A 25,997-nucleotide genomic window follows, 5' to 3' on the forward strand; every position below is an offset into this window, starting at 1 on the left:
TTTTAGTCTAGATTTGACCTGACAGAGTGTGTCTGGTTCCCGGAAAATGTTAGGAAGACTGTTCCAAAGTTTTGTTGTTAAAAAGGGAAAAGGATCTACCGCCAGCAGTCGATTTTGATATTCTAGGTATTATCAACTGGCCGGATTTTTTAATTGCAATAGAAGTGAAGGACTATAATGCGTTAAGAGCTCGCTCAATACTGGGGAGCGAAACCATTTAGTGCTTTGTAAGTAATCAGCAATATTTAAAAATGTATACAATGTTTAAGCCAAGGTAGTGTTGACAGAACCGGGCTAATATGGTCATACTTCTTGGTTCTGGTAAGAACTCTAGCTGCTGCATTTTAAACCAGCTGTAGTTTGTTTATTAAGTGTGCAAGGCAACCACCCATAAGAGCATTACAATAATATAGCCTTGATGTCATGAACGCATGAACTAATTGTTCCGCATTTGTCATTGAGAGAATATGACGTAATTTAGATATATTTTTAGGATGGAAAAATGTGGTTTTACAGATACTAGAAACATGACTTTCAAATGAAAGATTGGTATCAAAGAGCACACCCAATTAAGACAATTAAGCACACTTCTTTTTCACAAGCCTTGCTATAAAACAACAGTATTTTATTTTACACTGGTTTAAATACAAAGGGTTAATATGGCAATTAGATCTATTGTAACACTATGATCTACAAATAAATCTAGCTTAGGTGAGTAAATAAAGCATTTAGGGTCAAAGTTAAAAGTAAAACCATCATTATAAAGTTAAATTGTAATAATAATAGTCCTTGCTGAAATCATTTGAGCTATTCAAATCAAAGACATGACTCTTCTTCACGTTTCAGTGACATATGAAGGGAGGCAAATTCAATTAATTAAATAATCACACTGTCATAAGGACAACATTTTTGTGGCACCCTGTTACACTCATTGCGCTACCACTCACAATTTCTGTTTCGCAAACTTACCATTGAGTGTTTGTTTTTTTCTAAAAAATATACAGTGCTTATTCCTATCATGAAATATTTGATCCCCATTCAATGTTAACTGTGCCACATCCCCCTAAAACATTTTACATCCATCTGTCTTGCTCGTATTTGCTGATATGGACTTTTTTCATGACAGTCCGCAAGCGGTTCTGCCATCGCTGATCAGCCGGACAGATATTTCACTCTGATGAGAGACTTTCCATATTTTATTCATGCCTGACATTGTGCTAGGTGTCTGAGTTCTAATCTGATGCTCACGTATTCATGACAGGCTTGCTATTCTTACCTGCATCTCACCCCTATAGAGACCTGGGAAATGTAGTGCTATAGTGGGGTTAGAAAGCCTCTGTATCCTGTACAAGGACAATAATGAGATTAGCCTTTACTGAAACCTCTGTCAGTTCACTTGAGAGGGAAACATTCAGGAGGAACTCTGTGGTAATGTGGAGCACAAGAGGGAGATTGTTCCTGGAAAAGCATCCCAGTGGTGCTGTGCTGTGGTGTGCCGAGTGGAGTGTGTGTGTGCGTGTGTGTGTGTGCGTGTGTGTGTGTGTGTGTGTGTGTGTGTGTGTGTGTGTGTGTGTGTGTGTGTGTGTGTGTGTGTGTGTGTGTGTGTGTGTCTGATGAATAAATAGTGTGGTCTGGTATTTCTAGAGTCTAGGGCAGTGGCTGTTCTTAGATATACTGAGGTTATTTGGAATAAGAAGGTTTGGGGCTTTCACAGAATGAAGTGCACATTTAAAGGAATAGTTCACCCCCAAAAAAGAAGCTTCTGTCACCATGTACTTACAGGATACCCTAATACTATTCAAAATGCTTATGGCTTTTTTGTGTTCATTGCATGGAATACACAGTTTTTTTCTCAACTCACCTATACCTGAATGTAAAGAACATTAAAAAGTCTGAACAGCCCTGCACAGGAGTGGAGACTTTTTCAACCAGGTTTCAGACAAAATCAGAGCTGATAAATAATAAATTGTAGACAAATATGTAAAAGTATGCCCGTTGCCCACCTTCCTATCTTAGTTGTAGATGAAATTCATTCTCTGATCCTTCTTTGTAACATTTATGTTAGCTATGTTTTTAACCCATGTTGCCAGACAATGTAACCTTTGTGTATGTCAAAAATGGAGGGAATATGCTTGTTTATTTATTTATTTTTTTTTTTTGCATAGTTTTGTTTGAGGAAAACATGAAAATATACACTTTCGGTTACATTTCTGTTAATTTTATTTAATTGATTAGTTGGACAATAAATCACTTAGATAGTTTTCTTTAAGAGTATTTACGAGTATGCTAGAGTATTTACGAGTATGCTTTAAGAGTATTTATGTCTTCTTGTGATCCATTCGGTAAAAGCACATTTGGTAACACTTTATTTTAAGGTGGCGTAGTTACACGTTGCTACATTTACTATAGTAATTTCATTAAATTAAGCACATTTACAAGTAACTAAGCCAAACCCTAACCGTAACACTATAGTAAGTACATGTAGTTAATTAATATTACTCTGTACTTTTTGAGTAAGTACAATGTAACTGCAATACCTTAAGATGGTGTAACCGCATATTTATTTAAAATTACTCAATACCCAAGGCTACTAATATCAGACCCAACCCGTGTCTGAGACACTTATCAAAGTCTGCTCAGGTCTCGAAACACTCAATGTTCTCAATACTCTTTTTCATACAATGAAAATGGTTATTCATACAGTCAGTCTTGAAAAAGGACAAACAGAACTATAAAACTTCTATTCAAGGACTATATTGCTATATTATTATATTATGAATCCAAGCAATAGGGTAGAGAACAGAGTGAAATTTTAGACATTATTCACTGAAAATCTTCTACTCTGCTATATCTCATTCAAGAAATTTGCTGGGTCACAAGGTTTATGTGTGTTTCAAAACAAGTGATGTCAAGTCAAGTCAAGTCACATTTATTTATATAGCGCTTTTTACAATACAGATTGTTTCAAAAGCAGCTTTACAGACATAAAAGCGTCCAGCTCAGTTCAGTTCTTGTATAATAGTGTCAATGCAGGGAGATCAATATTATTGTTGAATATTAAATTAAATATTCAATTTAATGTCCCCAACTAAGCAAGCCAAGCCAATGGCAACAAAGGTGGGAAAAGGCGACAGTGGCAAGGAACAAAAAACTCCATCAGGTAGCAGAATGGAGAAAAAAACCTTGGGAGAACCCACGCTCAGTCAGGGGGCCAGTTCTATTCTGGCAAATGAATAAACAGTGTATGATTATTATTCAGGCATCATTATTGGTCAGAAGTCAGATTGGTTGGAAACAATCAGAATATTATACTGTTCCATCTGGTTTATGATCAGAGTCATCACACTGGGATGAAGACGGGTTTGTTGAGGATCAGTGCTGATGGCTGTCGTGTCGATGAGCCCTATGATGAGAGTATTGTTGACAGAATCTCTGCTGACACTTCAGGGATTTGTTGTGGTCGTGTCTAGGTGCAGGTCCTCCATCTGGTTTGGATACGGCCAGGATCTGGCTGACTACATTGTGCGTAGTGGTCGTGACTGGGCGCAGGTCCTCCATCTGGTCTGGATACGGCCTGGATCTAGTTGATTACAGTAAACCTCGGAAAAAGCAGAAAGACTAACATTAGCATAGATGCCATTCTTCTTATGATGTAACGAGTACATTGGGTGTTATAGGAAGTGTTCCCGGTTCCGGCTGACCTAATTTATGCAGCCTAATAATCATTTAACTGATTTGAATGTGTATGCCAGGTTAAAGAGATGTGTTTTTAGTCTAGATGTAAAATGACAGAGTTTGTCTGCTTCCCAGGCAATGTCAGGAAGACTGTTCCAGAGTTTAGGTGCTAAATAGGAATAGGATCTACCGCCAGCAGTCGATTTTGATATTCTAGGTATTATCAACTGGCCAGAGTTTTGAGATCGCAATAGATGTGAAGGACTATAATGTGTTAAGAGCTTGCTCAAGTACTGGGGAGCTAAACCATATAGTACTTTATAAGTAATCAGCAGTATTTTAAAATGTATACAATGTTTGGGGAGTCAATGCAGTGTTGACAGAACTGGTCTAATATGGTCGTACTTCCTTGTTCTAGTAAGAACTCTAGCTGCTGCATTTTGAAACAGCTGTAGTTTGTTTATTATGCGTGGAGGGCAACCACCCATAAGAGCATTACAATAATCTAGCCTTGAGGTCATTAACGCATGAACTTACTGTTCGGCATTTTTCATTGAAAGCATATGTTGTAATTTAGATATATTTTTAAGATGGAAAAATGTGGTTTTACATATGCTAGAAATTTCTTGAATTGGCAAGTTTCCTCAGGGATATAGAGCTGAAGAGATATAGAGCTGACTATCATTCGCATAACAGTGAAAACTAATCCCATGCTTCCTAATGATATCTCCCAAAGGTAGCATGTACAGCGTTAACAGCAACGGTCCTAGTACTGGGCCTTGTGGTACTCCATACTGAACTTGTGATCGATAAGACATTTCTTAATTTACTGCTACAAACTGATAAAGGTCAGATAAGTGTGATTTAAACCAAGCTGATGCAATTCCACTAATGCCAACATAATTGTCGAGTCTATTTAAAAGAATGTTGTGGTCAATGTTATCAAATCCAAAACTATGATCAAGTAACACTAATAGAGAGATACAACCACGATCAGATGATAAGAGCAAATCATTTGTATATCTAATGAGAGCAGTCTCAGTACTATGGTACGGTCTAAATTCTGACTGGAAATCCTCGAAGATACCATTTCTTTCTAAAAAGGAACATAGTTGTGAGGATACTGCTTCTTCTAGTGTCTTTGACAAAAAGGGTACATTTGAGATCGGTCTGTAATTGACTAATTCTCTAGGATCAAGTTGCGTTTTTTTAATAAAAATATTAGAATTTTTTTGAATAATACATATCCTAGTGACAAAGATTAATTAATCATATTAAGAAGAGGATATATGACCTCTGGAAGCATTTCTTTCAGTAGCTTAGTCGGTATAGAGTCTAACGGACAGTGGTGGTTAGAATTAATGGCACCCCTGGTAAATATGATCAAAAATGCTTGTAAAAAATAAATCTGCATTGTTTATGCTTTTGATCTTTCATTCAAAAAATTCGCAAAAATCAAACGAATTGTAAAATATTTGAAAGTGGGGGGTAAATCACATTATGAAATAACTGCTTTTCTCCAAAACACGCTGGCCATAATTATTGGCTCCCTGTTATTAAATACTTTTTGGAACCTCCTTTTGCCAAGATAATGCTCTGAGTTCCCTTTCGTTGTCACTCCGGGTTACGTCGGATGACGACGAATGGGGTTTCGCTTAGAACACCTATCGACTTCGAGTATTACAAAACGAGCCAATGGCAAAGAAATGCCATGGGTCTGCGGAATTTGCATAGCGTATCTCCGCCTTACCTCGTGGGTATAAAAGGAGGACGCCAGCAACATGCAGATATGTTTTCGCTTCGGAGCCAAGAATATTTCTTCACTCGACAGTCATCTCTGACTTCGCTCTACGAGACGAGCTTCTCTCTCCAATGTTGGTGTGATGGCGATCTGCAGCGAGCTCACAGTGCCTGCTGATCTGTGCAGTGATCTGCCAGTGTGTGTTTGTCTCCCTGTGTGCTTCAACATCGCTGAGTTTTTTTCTCCTCTCTTAAAAGAGCTCGTACGCGGCACGTCTTTTTAAAGACGGCTCGCCCGTGCATTTCTGGTTGCATTTCTGGTTGGTATCGGACTCTGATGGGCACGAGCGCTGTCTAGTGTGTTGGGCTTTGATCATGCTTGAACAGCGCTCGTGGATGACTCATGTTCTCTCTGGGAACGTGATCATCGCGTCATATATAGGTCGAGACTCGGTGAACTCGCAAGAGTGAGAGTCCCCTCATCCACCCCCCGATCTTCGGCTGGTGGCCAGGGTGACCTGAGGGTGTTGGTCTGGAACAAGGCGCCGACTCTGTGTCCGCGACCCCAGCCCCCCTCTTTAATGACGGTGCCCGCTAGCGAACTGATGATTCCACGAGTCTACCCCAAAAAAAAGAAAAAAAAAAGGGTGGCCCGTGTGTTTTCATTTGAAGCTACAGAGGATGATGCTGTGTCTGTAGCAGCATCACTAGGTGGGCTTGATTCTTCTGGAAATGACGACTCGTAACAGCTGCCACCCTCTGGTGTGCAAACGGCTGTGCCTGAGTCTGATCCGGAGATGACGGCCATGCTTTCCCGGGACGATTGGTTTTTGGGTGAGGCCGCCGACCCGCGTCCACGGCAAACCCCAATATCTTTCCTCCCGGACGTGCATGATGAGATCACGGGTCCGCTCGTTGGTCTCATCCGCCTTTCCTCCCCTCAGGGGCCGCTGCCCATGGGTACACTGGGGTCCCCCCGGTTGAACGCTCTGTTGCCATGCTACTGTGTCCTCAGAGTGCTTCCCGGCGCAATCCTAAGGACCCGTCCAAAGCCTGTAGTTCTTTTCGTCTACACTAATCTGTGGCGAAATCCTATAGTGCCACAGGACAGGCAGCCGCCTCACTGCATCCCATGACCGTTCTGCTGGTCTACCTGACCCAGATGCTCATGGACATGCAGGAGGGCGGGACTGACCCGAGGCTCTTCAGTGAGCTGCGCGCCACCACTGACCTTGCTCTCCGAGCGACGAAAGTGGCCGTACGCTCTCGGAGTCAGGTGATGTTCACCATTCTGGGGCTGACCGGTCTGATGTGCACGATGTCGGGTGGACCCGTCTGCTCGACACCCCCATCACCCAAGTCGGCCTCTTCGGCGGTGCGGTTGAGTGCTTCTGCCCTACAGTTCTCAACCGCCCATGAGCAGATTGAGGTTATTCTGCCCGACGGCCCCGCCGTCCGCTCAGATCCCTCAGTCTGCCCACCGCCGAAGGCACCCTCCTACGGTTCCAACCCCGCCCATTCACCCGGGCCTGGCTCTGGAAGACCGTAGGTGGGACGCCACAGCGCTCTCCAGCCCCGCCCCCCGTTAAACGCCGGGTTAGCGGCACTTGTGAGATGGGCTGCTCAGAGATGAGACTCAGTTCTTCCAGGAGTTGGTAGCAGGGCCACTCCTTTCCCCGGTGGAGGGCTGGCGAAGAATCCTTATTCAGAAAGAACTGACTCTCTCGTCTCTGAGCATATAGAGTTCTCGGACGACACAGAGCGACGCCCACAAGCCGTGCTCTCCTCGTCCCCCTCTGTTCCAGAGGCGGTTGACACGGCGTGCCGTCCACGGACCACTTCGCCCCTGTCGCCAGACCCCTGACAGAGCAGGCCCCCGTGGAACGCTGGTCCTTCCCTGGGCTCCTCTGTCAGGGTGCGGTTATGACCTTGCCCCCACACCGGGCCGCTATGCCGTCCACGTCTGGGCCGGTCATTCCGCTTCGCTGCACCACCGGGGGGACGTCTGTGGTTCTTGACGCCGCTGGTACAGTTGGGAGCCTGCCTAGAGCTTCCCTTCTGTTCCGCTGGGTCGCGCGAACCATCGGCTCGGCTTGCGATTCAGTTCGCACGGTCTCCTCCCCGCTTCAGGGGAGTCTGCTCCACTTTGGTCGGTGGCTATGCCCCTATCATGAGAGCGGAGGTTGCTACCCTACTGGCGATGGGTGCGATTGAGACTGTTCCTCCAGCCGAAATGAGGTCCGGGTTTACAGCCCCTACCTCATTGTCCCGGAGAAGTCTGGTGGGTTACGGCCAATCCTGGACCTACGCATCTGAACCGCTCCCTTCACAGGCTGCCGTTCAAGATGCTCCTGGCCAAACGCATTTCTGGATGTGTGCGGCCACAGGATTGGTTTGCAGCGATCGACCTGAAGGACGCCTACTTTTATGTCTTCGTTCTCATTCGACTCAGACCATACCTACGGTTTGCTGTCAGGGCACGCACATATCAGTACGCTGTTCTCTCTTTCGGGCTAGCCCTGTCTCCTCGCGCCTTCACAAGGGTTGTTGAGGCAGCCCTTGTTCCTCCATGGGAACACAGGGTTCGCATCCTGAACTATCTCGGTGACTGGCTGTCTTAAGCTCACTCCTGAGACCAGGTTTGCGAATACAGGGACCCAGTGCTCCGGCACCTAGCTCGTCTGGGCCTTCGGGTCAACTGGGGAAGGAGTAAACTTTGCCCCGTGCAGAGGAGCTCTTTTCTCGGTATGGACTTGGTCGCCTCCTCCACTCAGCCATTGCTGACTTGCCTGAGACTATCAAGCGCAAGAGTGCGGTTCCACTGAAGTTTTTTCAGAGGCTCCTGGGGCATATGGCATCTGCAGCCGTGGTACGCCGCTCAGATTGCTTTATATGAGACCGCTTCAGCCTTGGCTTCGCGACCGAGTCCCGAGGTGGGCATGGCAACACGGCACCCTCCGAGTACCAGTTACTCCGACCTGCCGTCACTACTCACCCCGTGGTCGAACCTCAGTTTTCTACGGGCCCGAGTGCCCCTGGAACGAGCTTCCCGGCATGTTGTTGTCTCAACAGATGCCTCCACGGGCTGGGGCGCCATGCGCAATTGACATGCTGTCACACTCTCATGTTGAGCAGAAATGCTCCTGAAAAATTCTGTGAGATTTATCACACCCAGGTGTTGAGCAAGGTTGCTCCTGAAGCTCAGTGATTCTCGCATGTAGTGTTGAGCAGTATGGCATGTCTATTGCCTCGAGTTGCTGGCAGTACGCCTTGCCTTGCACCGCTTCCGGGCGTTGCTCAGGGGTCAACACGTACTAGTCCGTTCAGACAAATTCCCGCCACAGTAGCTTACATCAACCATCAAGTTGGTCTACGCTCGCGCCGTATGTCGCAACTCGCCCGCCACCTCCTCTTATGGAGTCAGAAGCATCTGAGGTCGCTTCGAGCCATTTTCATTCCCGGAGTCCTGAACTGTGCAGCCGACGAGCTCTCACGACTTCAGCCCCTCCCCGGAGAATGGCGACTCCATCCCCAGTCGGTTCAGCTGATTTGGGACCAGTTCGGGGACGCACAGATAGATCTGTTTGCCTCTCACGACTCGTCCCATTGCGACCTGTATTATTCCCTGACCGAGGGCACGCTCGGCACGGATGCACTGGCGCACAGCTGGCCGCGGGGCCGCAAATATTCATTTCCGCATTAATACGCATTCCCCCAGTGAGCCGCCTTGCGCAGACCTTGCGCAAGGTCAGGGAGGACGAGGAGCAGGTCATCCTGGTTGCCCCTTACTGGCCCAACCGGACCTGGTTCCCCGAACTAGTACTCCTCGCGACAGCACCTCCCTGGCCGATCCCTCTGAGGAAGAACCTTCTTTCTCAGGGACGGGGCACCCTATGGCACCCTCGTCCCGATCTCTGGAACCTCCACGTGTGGCTCCTCGACGGGACGAGGCAGGTTTGAGTACCCTACCACCAGCGGTGGTGGCTACCATCACTTCCGCTAGGGCGTCGTCCACGAGACACGTCTATGCGTTGAAGTGGAACCTCTTCGTCAGCTGGTGCTCTTCTCACCGAGAAGACCCCCGGAGATGGTCGATCAGCGTTGTGCTTTCCTTCCTTCAACAGGGGCTGGAGCGAAGGCTGTCTCCCTCCACCCTGAAGGTCTATGTTGCTGCTATTGCCGCACACCATGACCTCATCGAAGGTAAGTCGGTGGGGAAGCACGACCTGGTCATCAGGTTCCTGAGAGGAGCGAGGAGACTAAATCCGCCTCGCCCTCCTCTCGTTCCCTCTTGGGACCTCTCAGTGGTTCTAACTGCCCTGAAGAGTTCTCCATTTGAGCCCCTGCAATCAGTCGAGCTTAAATTCCTGTCTATGATGACAGCGCTCCTGGTTGCACTGGCCTCCATCAAGAGGGTAGGGGACCTGCACGCATTCTCTGTTGACTAAGCGTGCCTGGAATTCGGGCCGGCTTACTCTCACGTGATCCTGAGACCCCGGCCTGGATATGTGCCCAAGGTTCCTACCACTCCCTTCCGGGACCAGGTGGTGAACCTGCAAGCGCTGCCCCCGGAGGAGGCAGACCCAGCCTTGGCACTGCTCTGTCCAGTACGCGCTCTCCGCGCCTATGTAGACAGAACGCAGTGTTTCAGGACCTCAAACCAGCTCTTTGTCTGTTATGGTGGGAAGCTGAAGGGAAAGGCTCTCTCCAAGCTAGGTTGTCTCACTGGATAGTGGACGCCACTGCTTTGGCATACCAGCAGCAAGGTCGACCATGCCCCCTTGGTGTGACTGCCCACTCCACCCGGAGTGTGGCGTCCTCTTGGGCTCTAGCGCATGGCGCCTCGCTAACAGACATCTGCAGAGCTGCAGGCTGGGCGACACCTAACACATTCGCCAGATTCTACAATCTCCGAGTGGAGCCAGTGTCCTCTCATGTACTCGCTTCAACCAGCTAGTACTGGACCCGCTCAGGTGTCTTCGCTTGCTCGCCATTCCACTCCTCGGACTGGATACGTGCGATATTCTCCTCAGGTGAGCTTCCCCGAAAGCCCTGAGTTCCTCCAGCACTCCTGACGTTGGCGCCAGTGTCTATTGCCTGCGCGTCGGCTAGGTGCCTCCCGTGTGCATGGTCCCTCCCCTGAGCGACCCCCACATGTGTATTTCCACATTAAGCCTCTCTGAGCATGTGTCTTTCCCTTGGCAAGCCACCTTGCCACCCCTTGGGTTGAAATATTCCACCTGCGGCTGGATACCCCAGTGTTCTCCATATGTTTCCTTCGGGTCATATGTGTATTCTCTAAGTTCCCCCCCCCCTCTGGGTAGGAATTAATTGCATACTTCCCCTAGCTTGGGATATGCTTCCCAGTGTACCTTTTGTATTCCTGTGATAAATGGAGTCCTTCGTCCAGTCTACAACAGGGATCTCGATTTACGCAGGGCACTGGAAGACAGCTGAGAAGGTGGCGTGAATAGACTGGTAACCCCATTCGTCGTCATCCGACGTAACTCGGAGTTACAACGAAAGGGAACGTCTTTGGTTACGTATGTAACCCTCGTTCCCTGAGTAGGGAACGGAGACGTTACGTCTTCCTGCCACTTTCCGCTGTACCGTGGGGATCGCCTGACCTCAGTCTTGGCTCCTCAGCGAAGAAAAATATCTGCATGTTGCTGGCGTCCTCCTTTTATACCCACGAGGTAAGGCGAGATACGCTATGCAAATTCCGCAGACCCATGGCATTTCTTTGCCATTGGCTCGTTTTGTAATACTCGAAGTCGATAGGTGTTCTAAGCGAAACCCCATTCGTCGTCATCCGACGTAACGTCTCCGTTCCCTACTCAGGGAACAAGGGTTACATACGTAACCAAAGACGTTTTCTTCTATAATGCCTGATGAGTTTGGAGAACAACTGACAAGAGATCAGAGACCATTCCTCCAAACAGAATCTCTCCAGATCTTCAGATTCACAAGTTCCTGTTGGTGCTTCTTCTCTTCAGTTCACCCCACTCACTTTCTATAGGGTTCAGTTTAGGGGACTGGGAGGGTCATGGCAGAAGCTTAATTTTGTGCTGAGTTACCCATTTTTGTATTGATTTTGATGTTTGTTTTGGACCATTGTCCTGATGGAAGATCCAACCACGGCCCATTATACGATTTCTAGCAGAGGCAGTCAGGTTTTGATTTCTTATCTGTTGGTATTTGCTAGAATCCATAATACCATGTATCTGAAAAAATGTCCAGGACCTCCAGCAAAAAAAATAGGCCCACAACATTAAAGATCCAGCAGTACATTTAACTGTAGGCATGGGGTACTTTTTATTACTGTTTGCACCAAACACATCTGGTGGGTTTTAGGGGTGGTGAAAAAAATCGATTATTGATTTATCGCGAATATGTTATGGACGAGTATGAATCTATTATTAAATCTTCAAAAATCGATTTTTTATTTATTTAAAAAAAATTGCATTATTTTATCTTGTAAAAAATTTTATACCGGAAGTTGAACGTCACGAACGCGCCCAGTTCCAGTTAGCAAGCGCGTGTAACGCACTGTCTATGGTGTAACCAGCCAGAGCGAGTTAGAGCAGGTGTGTAAAAGCCTGTTTGAGCCTATTTACAATCGTATTTGATTGCAGAGCGCCGTAGCGCAAGCACTACCTCTCGCTCGTTCCTCTCTCGCGCGCGCTCTCTTACCCTCATATGAGGCGCCGTTTAGGGCTTATATCAAACTTGATTCACGCACACATATATGAAACACTTGCATACACATATATTAAGTAGTCAAACATACATGTATACTGCTGAATGCTCAAACAAATACATATGAAATGCACAACGACATACCTAAAGTCGCTCACGCACATACACGCAAACTCTACACACACGATATGCGCGCACATACAAACTCTCCACGCACATAGCCTACTCATATGAGACACGCGTGGCACACACAAACTCTCCACGCACATATGAGACATGCGCGCACACACTCATATGAGACGCGCGCGCCCACATAAACTCTCCACGCAAATACTGACGCGAGCACACACACACACACACACACACACAAACTCGCGCACAAACTCAATGAGACGGAGACACAAACTCGCGCACAACCTCATTGAGACGGAACACACACAAACTCTCCGTGCACATACTCATATGAGACGCGAGCACACACACACACACACACACACACACACACAAACTAGTGCACATACTCATCTGAGACGCATGCTAACACAGTACATGAAATGATTCTCAGTGTGAACAGAAATCACACATTGGTAAGTGCATTTTTTGTTAACAGAGACAGAGTCCATTGCTTTTATTGTTTATGGTTGTTTTGTTCATTTGAATAGTCTTTAGAAATAAAAGTTTATTGATCTTTGAAAAGGTGTACCTTCATTATTATGCCATTATCATTATTTTAGAAGAAAATGGTCTCAGAACGACTTAATTATCAAAATTATCGTTTATCGCAATAATTTCTTGGACAATTTATCACCCAGCAAGATTTATCATCATGACAGGCCTATAGGTGTTACTGAAGTTACAGTAAGTTGTTCAAAAATGTTCATTTTGTCTTCTTAATGATTAAATTGGACAATTTTCTTCTAGAAAGGTGTTCAGGTGGAGAGAAAACCTTTTCTTTACCTTGATATGTTTCGACTGCAACCTACAGTCTTCCTCCACCTGAACAACACCTTGTCTTTCTAGAAGAAAATTGTCCAATTTCTACAGTATGTTGGTTCTGATCTACTTCCTAAAGGAAATAAGCCTTTCATTTATTTGTTATTGTTTAGTTCAACTTGATGAGTCACAACACAATGTGATGTATTCATTTCTGTGTTCTACAGAACATAAGCTACATACAAATAATTCTTAAGTTATAACTACACGACACAGAAAGTGCTTTGAGTTGTTGTTACTCAATAAAAGAGTTAATTAATTCAGCAGCTGACTTTTTTTAATACTGCAATCACTTTGTAGTGTATTTTTGTTTACTGTTGTGAAATGGAAAATCAATAATCGCTAATCGAGAATCGTTAATAATCGAAAATTGACTGTAATCGAATCGGGACTTCAATAATCGTAATCGAATCAAATCGGGAAATCAGACAGATTAACCACCCCTAGTGGGTTTGCTGCCAAAAAGCCTTTTTTTGTTTCATCTGACCATAGAATCCAGTCTCTTTTAAAGTTCCAGTCATGTCTGATAACTGAATATGCTGGAGTTTGTTTTTGGAGGAGGAATTTTCTCGAAACCCTCCCAAACAACATGTGGTGATGTAGGGGTTGTTTGATGTACTTTTCTAGGCTTTCTGACCCGCAATTCTCCATCTGTGATCCTTGAAGAGTCTTTGACCACTCAAACTTTCCTCCTTACCGTGCATTAAGACCATATAGAAACACGTCCTCTTTCTGGCAGATTCGTTACATCTTTAGTTTATTGGAACTTCTTAATTATTGCCCTGATGGTCAAAATGGGGATTTTCAATTATTTAGCTATTTTCTTACAGCCACTTCCTATTTTGTAATGCTCAACAATCTCTTGATGCACATCAGAACTATATTCTTTGGTTTTACTCATTGTGATGGATGATTAAGGGAGTTTGGCCTTTCTGTTTCCTCATATTTAAACTCCTGTGAAACAAGAAGTAGCTAGACAATTTCACGTTCCTAGTCACCCTAGTGTGCTAAAAAAAAAGGTAAATATTAATGGGAATATTTTAATATTTTACTCGTAAAAAAATCTTGGGGTGCCAATAATTATGGCCAGCGTGTTTTGGAGAAGAAACATTTATTTTATAATGTGATTTCCCCCCTACTTTCAATTATTTTACTTCAATTAAAGGTTAGATTTTTAGATAAATTTTTTTGAGTGAAAGATAAAGAATGCAGATTTATTTTTACAGGCATTTTTGATCATATTTACCAGGAGTGCCATTAATTCTGACCAGCACTGTACATGTTGTTGATTTAGATGATTTAACGAATTTAGACAAGTCTTCCTCTTCTATTGCAACGAATTAATGTCATTGTTTCCTCAGGGATAATTTTCTCTCTAATATTATCAATCTTGTAAGTTAAGTCAAGTCATCCTCATTTATATAGCGCTTTTGACAATGTAGATTGTTTCAAGCAGCTTTTTACAGAGATAAACATATAATTTAAGGTAACAGAGATTGGTTTGGTTTTATAGTGGCTCTTGAAAAATATTTTTTCCAGCTAAAGTTAGTTTTGATTGATTCACTTCCATCTAAATGATCATTTGTTATTAAATTAGGGGCAGCTAAGACGACACCGTTCTCTCTAAACAGACTTTAAACGTGAACCTGTGATAGACGCTGATGGCGTTCACATGCGCATTAAGAATTGATTCTATAGTTATGTGCGTTTGAATATATGTGCGCAGGTTTGTAATTCCTTACAAACCATGCCTAAACAAACTACTTGTCTATAAATTTTGATGCAGAATTTTTATTTTATCTTATCACTTTGGGTAGGTACGCGAACCGAAAAATTCCACAACGCTTTATCTGTAGAGTGGTATAGGGATCCTCCATAGCTCTTTCGAAACTTCAGAAGTAGAAGCTTTATTTCTTGTTAATTGAGCCACTGTGTCAAATAAAAACCTAGGGTTGTGTTTGTTTTCTTCAAGAGAGTCGAAACATAAGCAGATCTAGCAGTTTTTAAAGCTTTTCTGTATGCTATCGTGCTCTCTCTCCACAACAAGTTTGGATATGTGGAATTGAAAATGTTCATGAGATTTGAGAACTACAGCAAGGATTTTCTGTGAATAATGGCATGAATTTTGGTTTGTTAAATGTCGACCTAGCACACAAGTTATGTTGATTACATTTATAATAGATTTATATATATTGTGGTTTATTTTTGTCCTTTTGAACACCTGTCACTATCTCTTTTCATCTTATGGAAAACAGCAGACTGTACATTTTGTTTTTCCTGGAACAATAAGAGTAAGTTCTTTTAATTGAGGCCTGAGCTCAGAGGGGAGAGATATAACAGGGGACACAAGAGCACATAACTTCGACCCAATCACAACTGAGAGTACCACTGCTCCACGGCGTCTACTGAAACACAAGATCATTTTTCATCTGCACCACAGACAAAGTGAGAGAGAGACAGAGACAGGAGAGGTCACAAAACGCAGCAGAAAAAAAATCAAAACAGACGTAAAGAGTGAAAACCTTAGACTATGGATGAAATGCAGAAAGTTAACACTCAGCAGAAAGGCACAAATGACTGACACTTCAGCTGTCAGTGTGTGCGTCAATCGCTGAGGCTTCTGGGACGTTAGCTGCTCTGTACAGTATGTCTGTCCTGCAGATGTATTGTACCCCCCTCTGCAAAGCCACACATATAAGAGACCACCCATCTAGAAGATAAGATAAAGAAGATAAGCGGTTTGGTGAATGGATGGATGATATTTTTGAGTGAGCATATATAACTTTTACTGGAGTAAAGTGATGCTGACGCTCCCTCTAGTGTCTGCTGTTTCAAATCGAGACATCTGAGGTTTTTCAATTGTGCCACTGCTTTTTATTTTAGGCATATAATGGTCATCTGAGAATCTGTATCTGTGTTTTATTTTTATTTTATTTTTTTATTGGGGGGTTGGATATTTGCATTAAGTTCAAGAAACCCTCCTTATGTCAGCACCAGTTGTTCACATCACTGCAATAAATAACTAAATAAATACAAGTAAATAAATTATTCCTAGTATTTGTTATATCTTGTTTTCATATCTAAACATTCTATTCAGAACCATATTCAAAAAGGCTGATTCCTAAATGTCTTTAGTGGTGAAAAAAACTCTGCTTTTATTTGTGTTTTAGCATATATATATATATATATATATATATATATATATATATATATAAATTAATAAATAAATAATGTTTTTTTTTATGATTTCATGGTAGTTGTTAATGAAATTGTCCGCTATTATAAAGTTTAAAATTAATTTAAAATTATTTTTACAATGTCTATTTTGAAAACACAAATATAATAGAGCATTTCTAACATTTCGGGTATTGGCAACATGCTTGTTGTCTTAAGCTCATTCGGGTAAATTGGGGCATGCTTCTCTTCTCCACAGTTTGGAACAGAAGAGCACCCCTTTGCTGCTACTCTCCCCCTTTATCAGGGTCTGAATTATATCCATATCTGGTATTAGCTAGGGGAGAAAAAGTAATTGCATCAGATTTTCACTGTCAGTTTGTGGTTTGGGGATGTTGGCATCTGGTTTTGCTTTGAGGGGTTATCGTTGCTCCTGCTCTTATCCATGCTAGGGTGCATGGATGGGCAGGGAGTTCTTGCCCAGAATGGAACCATATCACCAATCCAAACTGTATGCTATTTGTTAATCATCTTTGACAATATTGGTCCTGACAGAAATTACTTGAATAAATGTAAACATGTTTGCTAATATGCATATGGACCAAGTTTTTCCAGGTGTTATAGACTGTATTCCTCATTTACCCTGTGTCATGTCTGTAACTGGGTCATTTACATGTGTTCATTTAGCAAACAATTTTATCTCAAGTGACTTCTAAATGAGGGTCATGCCCTCACATTTCATTGATTTCAAAGGCCAAAATATGATGAATTTGATGGATGTTAATTATTTGTGTTTCCTAAGGTGTGGTTCGGGTGGATTATGGGGATGTTTCTTCTCGGAAGGCCTTGAGGGAAACTCTGAAGTGTAAACCCTTCTCCTGGTACCTGGAGAACATCTACCCTGACTCTCAGATTCCACGCAGATTTTACTCACTCGGGGAGGTACGAGAATTTCATTGCTTTCTAGGTCAATATGTTCATTAAAAGAATTAGAATTTTTAATAAAATGTTTCATTTTCAGCTTTCGTTTTGTCATTTTGCACACATCTAAGGGCCAGATTTACTAAACAGGTCAAATTAGCATGAGAACACAATCCCTTAAAAACGCAGATGAAAATGGAAAGTTCTGAGCATGATCTACTGACGACGTGCAAATTAAAGCAGACAGACGCAGTCGGATAATTTCCATAACGACCAACGCAATTTACCAAGAGCAACGCAAATTAGCGACATGCTTTTTTTGGGCAGTTAAAAATGGAGCAAATATCAGTAAATTGACTGGCGCAGTAAATCACCTTTCATGATTAATTTAAATACTCTCCTCCCATAAATTTTGCGTCTGAAAGGGAAACTCCTACAAGTGCATATGCAATAAGGTCAGCCGCAAAATTAACTGTGTCCATGCCTTTTCAGTGCAAATTTTTCATTGCGTGTCTTTAGTAAATCCTGACATAAGTTTTTTAACACCAAAAGAGGGTTTGCGCTCGCGCAAGCTGTTAGTAAATCTAGCCCTCAATGTGCAGGTTTACATGTGTGGTTATGCTGAAATATCTTCAATATAAAAATGTATAATTAATTAAATTAAATTAAAAGAATATTGCATTGTACGAAATCCTCAGACATTGTCCTCTTGTTAATAGATCAGAAATGTTGAGACAAATCAGTGTGTGGATAATATGGGCCGTAAAGAGAATGAAAAGGTTGGCTTCTTCAACTGTCATGGGATGGGCGGCAACCAGGTAAGAAAGCTGTCAAGTCATGTCAAGTCACATTTATTTATATAGCACTTTTTACAATACAGATTGTTTCAAAGCAGCTTTACAGAGATAACAGGAATATAATGCAGCTTAAGTAAGTTCATTGATGTTTAATTTTTGTTGTATATATATAGATATACATTATATATACAGTATAGCCGCTCTGGAGAAAACCATGATGTCATCATCCAGCTTAGTTCAGTTCTCATACAGGGACGTGCAGAGAGTTCCTCAGGAGCAGGGGCTCAAATGTACAAAGGGGGCATATATATATATATATATATATATATATATATATATATTAGTATTATAAGTATATACTACTATTTTGAATGTTTTTTAAAGAAGCCTTTTATGCTCACCAAGGCTGCATTTATTTGATCTAAAATACAGAAAAAAACAGTAATATTGTGAAATATCACTACAATCTGAAAAAAGAACAGCATCTTAAAATATAAATATTGTGTACCAATATAAACTACCGTTCAAAAGTTTGGGGACAGTCATTTTCTTTCTTTCTTTTTTTTTATAAAAGAAATTAATACTTTTATTCAGCAAGGATGTGCTAAATTGATATAAAAAGGTGACAATTAAGACTTATAAAATAATTTCTATTTTAATTTAATGTTGTTCTATTTAACTTTTTATTAATCAATGAATCCTGATCCTGAAAGTATCACTGGTTCAATAAAAAAACTGTTTCCAACATTGAATCAGCATATTAGAATGATTTCTGAAGAATCATGTGACACTAAAGACTGGAGTTATGGCTGTTGAAAATCCAGCTTTGCATCACAGAAATAAATTATATATATTTCCCTTTCAAGGGAACTCGAGCTGCGTTGAGACGCGGTGGGAACGCTCTGCGTGATTGCGTCGTGAAGCACGTGTATAATCAGTCCAATGGAAGAGCGAGACGTCATAGGCGGTGACGTCATAGACCAGGAAGCTATAAAGCACACCAGAAAACAGACCGCGACAGCTTCTGTTGCCTTCAGCAAGCGATCTGTGTATTCTGTCCTTGTCATATTTATTGTTGTCTGTCAAGTTGCAATATATATATATTATGGCAAAAGAGAGCAAGCAGCTTTTGTGATGTTCCCTGCCCACGTTATATCACGGGTGGGGACACACACATCAGCTTTTTGTTACTATTTGGGAGTGGAGCACGCCACAGTCAGTTCTCGAGGGGGCTGACTGTGAGCATTGCGAGAAACTGTCCGTGAGGACGCTCCGCTCCCGCCGGGCGTTCTTCGAGGAGGACGGTTCGGTTCGCGCTCCCCGCGGGGGTCCCGCTGTTGCCGATGCACGGCGGCGACTCGCATTTTGGGGTTCGCAAACGGATCTGACAGCGGGGGTTGGGACGGGCTCTGCCCTATCTCAGCTTTCACCTGCCAGATCCAGTGCTGGCGATTTCCAGTTCCGAGGAATTGGTATCGTTAGTGTTTTGTTTAGAAAAAGAGAACAAAACAAATAAAGATATTAAGAAAAGGCAGATGTTTGAGTTTTCAATAAATGAATAAATAAGTCAGCTCATAACTCTGTTGAATAAAGAGGAGCTTTAAAAGGAGGTTTATCTAGTGTTGTTGCTAGTTAAATATTTTCTGGCCAGCTGAACTTTATGAGAGTGAAAATAAGGAGTTTATTAGATGAAATAAATCTAAAAACAGAAAAACTCTGTATCTCAGCCTCCTCGTCGGGGACTGCCGTTTTTCCCTATCTCCACACCACACTGAGGTGTCAAGATCGTGGAATAAGTCGGTTTCTATTTTATGTGTTTGCCCTACGTCTAACTATAGTAATGCTATGGGTATTAAGTATCATGGTATGACAGTGCCTCGGGTTAAAGAGACGCTTGCTAGCTTTCTCTCTCCCGAGTCGGCGTCATAATTTTTAACCCCGACGTTACCCACCAGCCATCTAAATAAAAATTTTTTTAGGCAACGCTGGTGGGTAAATTATAAAGACATGGATGAATGTGAGGTTGTCAGCACTGACGCTATTCGAGAATTGCGTCGTGCAAAAACAGATAAACTATACTGGGGAGGGACGGTTTCGAGAAATCGTTTCTCCTCTGCGTCCTCTGGGTGGCGACTCTCTGAGGAGGGTCGCACACGGCCAGTTCGGTTGTTTTCCTGCTGGTGGCCACGGACTGATATATATATATATATATATATATATATATATATATATATATATATATATATATATATATACGTTTTTCTGATTTAAAAGTAAAGAAAAATAAGATAAAATTATGTCTGTTCTTCTGGATGCTCCGCTTTCAAGAAACTAAGAATAAACCGTTCAGCGGCGTTCCAGTGGTTTCTTCCTCACCAATCTATGTTCCTGAGACTGCTGGGCGGAGCAGTCTCAGTCTCCTAAGCTCCTCGCAGCACAGCGAGCATCGCCATCTGGGCTCCTCCACAATCAAAGGGGACTTGGGTGGCGGTAGCAGTCTAGCCAGTTAGAGATATGCAAGATCTGAGGACTATTTTATCTCTAAAAAAGCTTGGACAATAGGAAGCCCTGATGCCGAGGCTATCAGGCTTCTAAAGGGTGGTCCCCTCCGGGGTAGGGATGGTTTTTGAGAAAATCGTTTCTCCTCGGCGCCCTCTGGGGTGCGACTCTCTGAGGAGGGTCGCAGCGCTGCCAGTTCGATTTTCCTGCCGGTTCGCCGTTCAGGACACCAAGGTGTCAGTGTCCCCAAACGATCCTCCGAGGGGGGTCGTAGAGCAGTCAGTTCGGTTTCCCTGCCGGTTCGCCGTTTCAGGGTGCCGAGGTGCCTGCTTTTTCCAATGATCCTCCGAGGAGGGTCATTGGAACTAAGTTATTTAAAGGGAGGCAAGATCTGAGGACTGTCATCTCTAATAAAGCTTCTGAGGGCTCCTCCGGGGCAGGGACGGTTTTGAGAAATCGTTTCTCCTCGGCGCCCTCTGGGGTGCGACTCTCTGAGGTGAGTCGCAGCGTTGCCAGTTCGGTTGTTCCCTGCCGGTTCGCCGTTCAGGGCACCGAGGTGTCAGCGTCCCCATACGATCCTCCGAGGAGGGTCGTAGAACGGTCAGTTCGGTTGTTCCCTGCCGGTTCGCCGCTTCAGGGCACCGTACTGACTGTTCAACCAAATCCAGAGGCCAGTCTTTAGAGACTGGTTCCCCTAGTAGAATTTCTGGCAGCGTGGAAACTACTGCCACATATTTCTCGGTGGGTCCTGCACACTATAGAAAAGGGTTCAGAATTCGGTTCTTGTCCGCCCAGATTTCTAGGGGTCCTCCCCACTGTGGTGGACCCCGAGCAGGCTTTGGTTATGGAGCAGGAAGTACTGACACTTCTGCAAAAGGAGCTGTAGAAGGGGTTCCTCCTCCCGGCAGACAGTCAGGGTTTTACTGCCATTACTTAATTGTTCCGAAAGAGGATGAGGGGTTGCGTCCTACTCTAGACCTGCGTCAATTAAACAGCATATTATGCTTACGCTAAATATGATTGTGTCACAGATTCAGTCCGAGGACTGGTTTGTCACAATAGAGTTAAAGGACGCTTACTTATCTATCCATCCTCATCACAGGAGGTTCCTGAGGTTTGCTTTCAGGGGCGAAGCATACCAGTATCGGGTTCTTCCATTCGGCCTAGGTTATCACCCCACACCTTTTACAATATGCGTGGATGCAGCTCTGGCTCCTCTGAGATTCCAGGGCATTCGCGTATTAAATTATATCGACGATTGGTTGATTTTTAGCTCAGTCCGAGCTTTTGGCAGTTCAACATCGAGATGTCGTTCTGTCCCACATAAGCTCAACACCAAAAAGAGTGTACTCCTCCCAGCTTGAGGACCACTTTCTAGGTGTATTATGGGATTCGACAACAATGCAAGCACGTCTGTCTCCTGCACGTATTTCTGCGATTCTCACAGCCGTAAAGAATGTAAAACTAGTTCAGTCACTCACTGCAAACAGTCTCTGAGACTGTTGGGGCACATGGTAGTTGCGTCTAACGTAGTTACTTTTGGCCTTCTGTACATGAGACCCCTGCAGTGGTGGCTCGGGACCAAGGGGTTTTCTCCGAGGGGAAATCCGTTTTTCGCATGATCAAGGTCACGCGGCTATGCCTTCGTGCCTCGGTCATGTGGAAGAAACCTTGGTTCCTCGCCCAGGGCCCAGTGCTGGGTGCTTCTTGTCGACGCGTCACGCTATCGACGGATGCTTCCCTCACAGGATGGGGGGCGGTCATGAGTGGCCGCTCGGTGAACGGTCTTTGGCTGGGGCTCATGGCAGTTGCGTCCAACGTAGTTACTTTTGGCCTTCTGTACATGAGACCCCTGCAGTGGTGGCTCGGGACCAAGGGGTTTTCTCCGAGGGGAAATCCGTTTTCGCATGATCAAGGTCACGCGGCTATGCCTTCGTGCCTCGGTCATGTGGAAGAACCTTGGTTCCTCGCCCAGGCCCAGTGTTGGGGGCTTCTTGTCGACGCATAATGCTATCGACGGATGTTTCCCTCACAAGTCGGGGGCAATCATGAGTGGTTGGTCGGCGAAGGGTCCGGACAAACACTGATGGTCTCGTATATCAGAGCAGATATCCTGTTGAGGCAGGGGCTGTGGCCCGGGGAATGGAGACTTCACCCCGAGGTGGTGGAGCTTCTTAGGGAGAACTTCGGTCAAACTACAAGTCGACCTTTCGCATCGCTTGTACAATGCATTGCCCTTGTGTTTCTCCCTCACGCATCCAGCTCCGCTTGGACTGGATGTAATGTAATAGGTGTGGTTGCCACTACACCTATACGCTTTTCCCGATATCTTTGCTCCTTGGAGCTCTGGAGTTGTGGATACTGTGGGCTCGGCCTCTGAGGGGGCCCAGCTCATAGATTCAGGTTTCTCGACCGAGGTCGTGGAGACCATACTCCAGTCTAGAGCTCCCTCCACGAGAAGACTAATATGCTGTTCTCTGCCTGGTGCAGAGAACGCCTTCTGAATCTCGTTTCTGCCCTTTTTGGTACAGTACTTGATTTCTGTAATGAATGTTTCTTTGCTGGGCTATCTCTGAGGAGAGATCCCTAATTTCGTCTTCTCCGTGGTACATGAGGCTGAGGCCTGCACGTACTTGGATTTGCACCTGGTTGGTGGTAGTATTTCTTCACCCCAGATCGGGCTGTATTTCTAGGTCCCTACTAAATGTGCGGTCATTTGTGCTCCAGGCCTTCTGTCCTCCACCTTTAATACCCCAGATCAGGAAAATCTTAAATCTGTTATGCCCTGTCCGGGCTTTGGATGCTTAGGTCCACAGAGCTGCTCAGTGGCGTTTATCAGAACAATTATTTGTCTGCTTCGGGTAACCTAAGATAGGTTGCATCTAAACAGATAATGAGCAAGTGGGTAGTTGAGGCTATCTCACTTGCTTATGAAGCGGCCGGACAGCGTTCACCTGTGGCTGTTCAGGCCCATTCTACTAGGAGTATGGCTGCCTCTAGGCTTTAATTTCGGGTGTTTCCCTTCAGGATATTTGTAATGCGGCAGGCTGGTCCTCTCCTCATACATTTGTCAGATTTTATGACCTACACCTCTCCACTCCCGGGGCTAGGTTGCTTGCTTCTAGTGTGCGCAAGGACTTCACACAGAACGGGCATTTGTCTTATGGCGTAGTGGGTATGGGGTTACCACCGCGTCTCAACGCAGCTCGAGTTCCCTTGAAAGGGAACGTCTCAGGTTACGTATGTAACCCTGGTTCCCTGAGAGGGAACGAGACGCTGCGTTCTCCCGCCATACTTCCTGCATGCCCTGATCGACTTGCTTCAGGCTTTTTCAGAAGCTGTCGCGGTCTGTTTTCTGGTGTGCTTTATAGCTTACTGGTCTATGACGTCACCGCCTATGACGTCTCGCTCTTCCATTGGACTGATTATACACGTGCTTCACGACGCAATCACGCAGAGCGTTCCCACCGCGTCTCAACGCAGCGTCTCGTTCCCTCTCAGGGAACCAGGGTTACATACGTAACCTGAGACGTTTTAAAGTATATTAAAATAGAAAACTATTATTTTAAATTGTAATATTTTTTTTAATTGAAGTAATTTTTACTACTTACCATTAATGCTACTTTTGGTGCTGTTTTATGCAGTGCTTTGTAGTCAAATAGCATCCACTGTTTCAACGACGCAGATTCAGATCGCTTCATAAATTTAATTTTCAAACGATTTATGAATGACCAGAAAATTACCGCTCCACTTCACATTGTCCAATGAAATTTGAACTTCTTGTGCCCTGCATGTGCCAGATGGCGATTGGTCGGTGTATTATACATGAAAAACAATGAATTATGTAATATTTTAAAATATGTGATATATTGATTTTTAGTTGAATTGACACACTACCTTTTATTATTGAAAAAAAAGTTTAAAATTGCCGTTGTGCCATATAGGCCTGCTCACTGAAAGAACCATATTTGGCTCGAGAGCATCGCTTCACGAGCAGACTGTGGAATACGTTTTACACAGTGAATTTTAATTTTAAAACGCATAACCTCCGCTACGGTTGCGCCTGCTGTCCACACACACTACTCCAGAGTTTTTGACCCCCAAAGCGAGACTGACCTCTTCAGTCAAGTCCGAAGCAAGACAGTCACACGCAAGTAATGCAACGCGTCAAGGCAACGACACCTCAGACTGACAGAACTTCAGAACTCCTGACCTGATATTTAGATACACTTTTCAATAAATATATTTGTTTGACAGGGAAGCTGTGTGCAAACAGAAATATATATATATATATTGTTTTTCAAAAATTAAAAAAAGCACCCAAGAAAAAAGGGCACTTTCTCTTCAGGTATAAAAAGGGCAGGTGCTCAAGCCCCTTTTGATGTCTATGTGTGCACGTGCCTGTTCTCATATAATGGTGTCAATACAGACAGATCAATATTATTGCTGAATGTAAACTTAAATGTCCCCAAGTAAGCAAGCCAAAAGCTAATGGAGGCAAAGGTGAGAAAAGGCGACAAAGGCAAAAAAGGCGAAAGTGGCAAGGAACAAAAACTCCATCAGGTGACAGAATGGAGAAAAAAACCTTGGGAGAATCCAGGCTCAAACGGGGGCCAGTTCTCCTCTGGCCAACGAACGAACAGTGTATGATTATGATTCAGGCAGCATTAGAGTTCAGAAGTCAGACTGGTTTGAAACATTCAGAATATTATACAGTTCCATCTTGAAGATCAGAGCGACACGAGTATGGAGACGAGTTTGTTGAGGATCATTGCCGATGGCTGTTGTGTCGATGAGGCCTTCACAGCTGACACAATCTCTGACACAATCTCTGCGGAAACTTCAGGGATGCATTGTGATCGTGTCTAGACGCAGGTCCTCCATCTGATCTCCCTCTGGGAGTGTAACGTTGCCCAAGCCGGATCCAGAATTGTCACCTATGCTGAAACGGGCCGCAGAGGCTGCCAGGCTCGAGTGGAGTCCTCCACCGTGTCCTGCTCAGTCTCGGTTGGAGGATTGGTATCTCGGGGCGAGGCTATCCATCCAGTGGAGCGGTCTGTCGCGACACAGGTGCACCTGTGTCCGGCGGCCGCTGCCTTTTGGACGGGGGATCCTCGTCTCCCCCCCAAGGCCTGTGAGTTCTCGTCCGTTCTGACGGACAGAGCTTACAAAGCCTGTGAGCAAGCCGCCTCCTCTTTGCATGCCATGGCTCTGCTACAGGTCTATCAGGCCAGGGCACTCATGGACATGCAAGAGGGTAGCCCAGACCCTGCGCTCATAGGTGAGCACCGCACTGCATCCGACCTCACCCTCCGGGGCATCGGTCTGGCGATGTCCACCTTACTGGTTCATAACCGCCATCATTGGCTCAGCCTGGTTGAAATGACGGATGCGGACAAGGTTTGGTTACTGCTCTCCCCAATTTCCCAGGTTGGGCTGGTCGACGACGCCGTTCTATGTTCTCTGCCGCCCAAGCACAGACAGAGGCCATCCGGCACA

General features: G+C 44.4%; 1 protein-coding gene across 4 annotated transcripts in view; it reads left to right on the plus strand.

The window, feature by feature from the left end:
• Positions 1–25,997, plus strand: part of galnt13 (polypeptide N-acetylgalactosaminyltransferase 13) — a 129,679-nt gene that overhangs the window by 61,420 nt on the left and 42,262 nt on the right. For all 4 annotated transcript variants that reach the window (XM_077215254.1, XM_077215253.1, XM_077215252.1 and 1 more), the window contains exons 9-10: positions 17,084–17,223; positions 17,922–18,020. In XM_077215254.1, the coding sequence (XP_077071369.1) occupies positions 17,084–17,223; positions 17,922–18,020 (239 nt within the window). The remainder of the gene's footprint in view (positions 1–17,083; positions 17,224–17,921; positions 18,021–25,997) is intronic.

Source organism: Siphateles boraxobius, unplaced genomic scaffold (genome assembly GCF_051911475.1).
Source record: "Siphateles boraxobius isolate OS27281-9 unplaced genomic scaffold, OSU_SipBor_1 7, whole genome shotgun sequence".
NCBI lineage: Eukaryota > Metazoa > Chordata > Actinopteri > Cypriniformes > Leuciscidae > Siphateles > Siphateles boraxobius.